At 37.8% G+C, this 4,517-nt stretch overlaps 1 protein-coding gene across 1 annotated transcript; it reads right to left on the reverse strand.

The window, feature by feature from the left end:
* Positions 1 to 234: 234 nt before the first annotated feature.
* Positions 235 to 1,185, reverse strand: LOC134934110 (olfactory receptor 6F1-like). Its single transcript, XM_063929615.1, has one exon. The coding sequence runs from the start codon at positions 1,183 to 1,185 to the stop codon at positions 235 to 237; it is 951 nt and encodes a 316-aa protein (XP_063785685.1).
* Positions 1,186 to 4,517: the final 3,332 nt, after the last annotated feature.

Genomic DNA, 4,517 nt, shown 5'->3' on the forward strand with positions numbered 1-4,517 from the left:
ATGTTATATCTGCCCGCCTTGCAGTGCAACATGGTTTTGCCCATTAGTGTGCTTTTTCGGTTTGCTAACAAATTTTAATAAGGCCCTGTCAGTCAATATGTAATTTGTTGATGACAAACAGAACTTTTTGAAACGTACATTTGACATTTTTACTGATCTTTTTATTACCTGTAATAAGTTACATAATAATATTGGAAAAATGAGAACCAAATTGATTACTGCAAAATATAATTTTTATGTATTGTTTTTGTCATAATCCTTAGTCTTTAGTAAATTTCCCATGATGGCTCTAATTTCTTTACTCCTCAAACTGTAAATGAATGGATTAAACAAGGGTGTTATTACAATATACAAAAGGGCAGTAAACTTGTTTACAGTCAAAGATCGTCCACTAGCTGGAACCAAGTAAATGGTGATCAAGGTTCCATAGAATACAGTTACAACGGAGAGGTGGGAGCTGCAGGTGGAGAAGGTTTTCTTCCTACCAGTTGTAGAGGAGATCCCGAGAATAGTTATGAATACGCAGATGTAACTAATAAAAATTAAAATAAATGGGATGACCATTATTGGGATAGCAATAATCAAAATCTCTAACTGTAGTGCTTGAGTGTTAGTACATGACAGTTTAACAAAAGGAACAAGGTCACAGAAGAAGTGGTCAATGACGTGTGGCCCACAGAACTCAAGTTGGCATATAAAACTAAGATTAACCTGTGTGGCGAGTAAACCAAACACCCAACAATAGATAACCAAGGAATTTTGTAGTTTGTTGCTCATGATGGTGGTATAATGCAGAGGGCTGCATATGGCCAGGTATCGGTCATAGGACATGACTGCAAGGAGGTGACATTCTGTTGTCCCTATACCACAATAAATATAAGTCTGTGCTATACAACCTATGACAGAGACAGTGGCTCCTTCCAGCCATATGACACGTAGCATGTTTGGAACAGTAACACTCATGAACATAATTTCAGTGCATGACAATTGCTGTAGGAAGAAGTACATGGGAGAATGAAGCTGCTGCCTGGTAGACACCAATACGATGATCATAGAATTTATCATGAGTGTCATAATGTAAATAGTCAGTATCAATAGAAATAAAATGATGGCTTTGAAACCCTTAATTTGCGGGAATCCCAATAGTAAGAATTCATGGACTGCTGTGTAGTTCTCCATCATCATTCTGCGTGTTTTTGAACATTTATAATTTAGAAATTTTGAAATTAATAATAAATGAAATTTAGGATATGATTATTAATATTGCACATTTGGAACATTTTGCATGTTATGCTGTTGGAGATCTCTCATTTCATCCCAGGGACTGTATCCTTTACTGTTGACTTCATGTACGTGATGTATATTTCTGTTTGTATGGCTGGAAAAGACACAACCTCATTTAGGATAAGAGCATGGACAATGGTCTAATAATTAGGAGAAGCATCTCCTAATCTGCTTCCCAATATGTGCAGAGATGCAAAATGTTCTTCAGGAGGTCAACTGTTATCTTCACATCAAAGGCCAGCTTTAATTCTTTTTTACACCGGCCTCCATTCATTTTTACATTCTCCAACCAAGTCATAGGCATTTAGTAGAACAAACACATGCTGTATGTAGTCCTCATGGTCCCCACCGATATGTACTTAATAGAGAAAAACAATCTAGCAGGAACAACCCTTCTCTATAAAATACCATCCCCATTGCTAGACAGCCTAGACAAACTCTACAGAGCTATAGATACAAGGAAAATAAACAAGATTGAGACTCATATCATGTAAATATTTCCATTTACCATTGTGTTACTGGATGTTCTTTTTCTTGTATAATGGCGTTATCATATTATTTCAGTAATTCTGCATTCCTCTGTATACCTAAGTGCTCCAGTACCTCTCTAATATACTCTGATGGCAAAGCCATACCTATACCCATTGTCACCCACCTTCTTATCGGTACTATACAGTTATTTTTACATACAGAATTTCAATAAATATTAATACAGGTTGAGTATCCCTTATCCAAAATGCTTGGGACCAGAAGTATTTTGGATGTTGGATTTTTCCGTATTTTGGAGTAATTGCATACCATAATGAGATATCATGGCGATGGGACCTAAGTCTAAGCACAGAATGTATTTATGTATCATATATACAGTACCTTATACACACAGCCTGAAGGTCATTTAATACAATATTTTTGATAACGTTGTGTATTAAACAACGTTTGTTTACATTGAGCCATCAGAAAACAAAGGTTTCACTATTTCACTCTCAATCAAAAAAAATTGTGTTTCGGATTATCCTGTATTTCGGAATATTTGGATATGGGATACTCAACATGTAGTGCATCTTGCATGTAGAGTAATGCTGGTCTCTTGCTAGACTAACTGTCCTCCAACCATCCAACCATACAACTTGTCTGTCCAACTAAAACGGTGCTCCACACACCTAATCAACTTTCCATTAGAACCAGTCAACTTCTGTCCTGCTTGTGATGTCACTGATATAGAAGGACAGTGTCTGCCTACTTCTGCATGTTTTCAATTAATTTAACCACTTAACTTGTGTGGTCAGATCACATGCGACTGAACCGCCCCACTGTGTCCCTCTGTTTTTGACAAGGAGATCAATTCTGCAGATGTGATAATATAATATTTAACCATTTAAAAAAATGCTTTTTAAACTATATTAAGTTAAAAACAACAACAACAACAACAACTGTATGAACAGTTTTGAAGGGAAAAATTGTCAGTTAAGGGGATAATCAAATAAATAAATGTTTGTAAAAAAAATTGAATGTCAGTACAGTACTGTAGGTGTAGTTATTTATTACTTTTAAACTGAGGGCACTGCTAACACCATAACTGGCTAATATTGTTTCCTAAAAATGTAACCCAAACTGACAATTTTGTTTATTATATGTTAAAATTTGCTGTGGGCACAAGGGATGGCAGACATTGTGGTGTGGACATATATTGAGTAATCAGCTTTCTCCCCATCTCTGACCCAAGCTTCCCCCACCACTCCCCCCACATCCACTCACTGGTGTATGGGCAGCTTTACATGGAATAAGGGGAATATGTGAGATACACATGAGTAGGGTGGCTCTGCTCATCCATTGCCTGCTACAGGTGCCATCAGGAAGGTCACTAGAGAGAGAAAGAGGTCAGGAAGAGGTGGGTGGGATAGTCTAGAGGTATGGTTGGTGCTGTACTGCTGGGAAGGTGGTAATCAAAGGTGCAGTCTTGCTTGTACTGTAGAAGTCGGGGAAGTCGAGGGTGTATTGCATCTTGTACTGTGAGGGAGGGGTAAGATGTGCTGGGGGTAGGGGATAATATAGATATATCACCGGCTTTATCTAGCTGAGCTGCTGCTGTCTGTCCCCCTCTGCAATAGCGGATCAGCAGCTGCCGCCAGCACATCACTCGGAATAAGAAACCATTATGACAGGTGTCTCGTAGCCGGCGCCGATGACAATTGGGACCCACAGCCAGCACCAATGACAAGGAGGTTCCACAGCCTGATGACAAGGCAGACACGCAGCCAGCGCTAATGACAAGGTGGACCCACAGCTGACACCAATGACAAGGGGGGACCCTGCTATGGACAATGCTAAAGGAGTGACAAAAGTAGGTTGACACTAGAGGCCAGTGCCTGTCTCTTTATGGTTCAGTTGGTGAGGAAGTTAGAATTTTTTCCCCTACACTAGAGCTACAGTATAATTTGGGAAAAATGAAACATGTTGGTTTTTTCCAACTAGTTGGACAGAACGTTTTTGGTCATTTTTCATTGTGTGGGGGCAAAGGGCTGATTATTGTTTGCTTCCACACACTGCCAGATTAACTAGCTGGCTGGTTGGATTGATATTGTTCTAGTGTACGGCCAGCATAAGACAAATGTCACTGCAATTTTTTTTCTAGTAAACAATAAGAGAACCAGAAACAGATACTAAGGGGTATATTTACTAAAAGCCAATTTTGGTTTTCAGTCGATTTTGTGTGACAGGTATTTACAAAAGTCAAAATTGACTCAAAATTGACATAAAATAGGCAAATAGAACTTTACAATTAAATAGAACTACAATAGAAACTTCAATACTTTAACATAGAGTTCAATTCCTAACCCATATACTGTATACTAATAGTCGGTTAGAAAATCGACCCAACATCGACCCAAAATCAACATTTTCAATAGAACCATCAGAAATTGTTCTTCTTGATTTTTTTTCATGTGGAATTGTCTGAAACCTCAATATGATGGAAAAAAAAACATCTGAGAGAATCATGTAGGTCCTCTGGATGTACAAATCATGAAATTGAAAGGCACAGACATTTTTTTTAAATTGTTGATTTACAAAATAGCCCAGGAATGAAGATGTTTGTGTGTAATACAGTGCATGTGACCTGTTTTGGCCAATAGAAATGCTCTTGTGTAATTGTGGCAATTTTGGTTCAATTTTTTTATCAATTCTTTGTCAATTTTTATAGATGTCAGGCAAATTTTTGAAGAGTAGAACACTTT

Source organism: Pseudophryne corroboree, chromosome 6 (assembly GCF_028390025.1).
Source record: "Pseudophryne corroboree isolate aPseCor3 chromosome 6, aPseCor3.hap2, whole genome shotgun sequence".
Lineage (NCBI taxonomy): Eukaryota > Metazoa > Chordata > Amphibia > Anura > Myobatrachidae > Pseudophryne > Pseudophryne corroboree.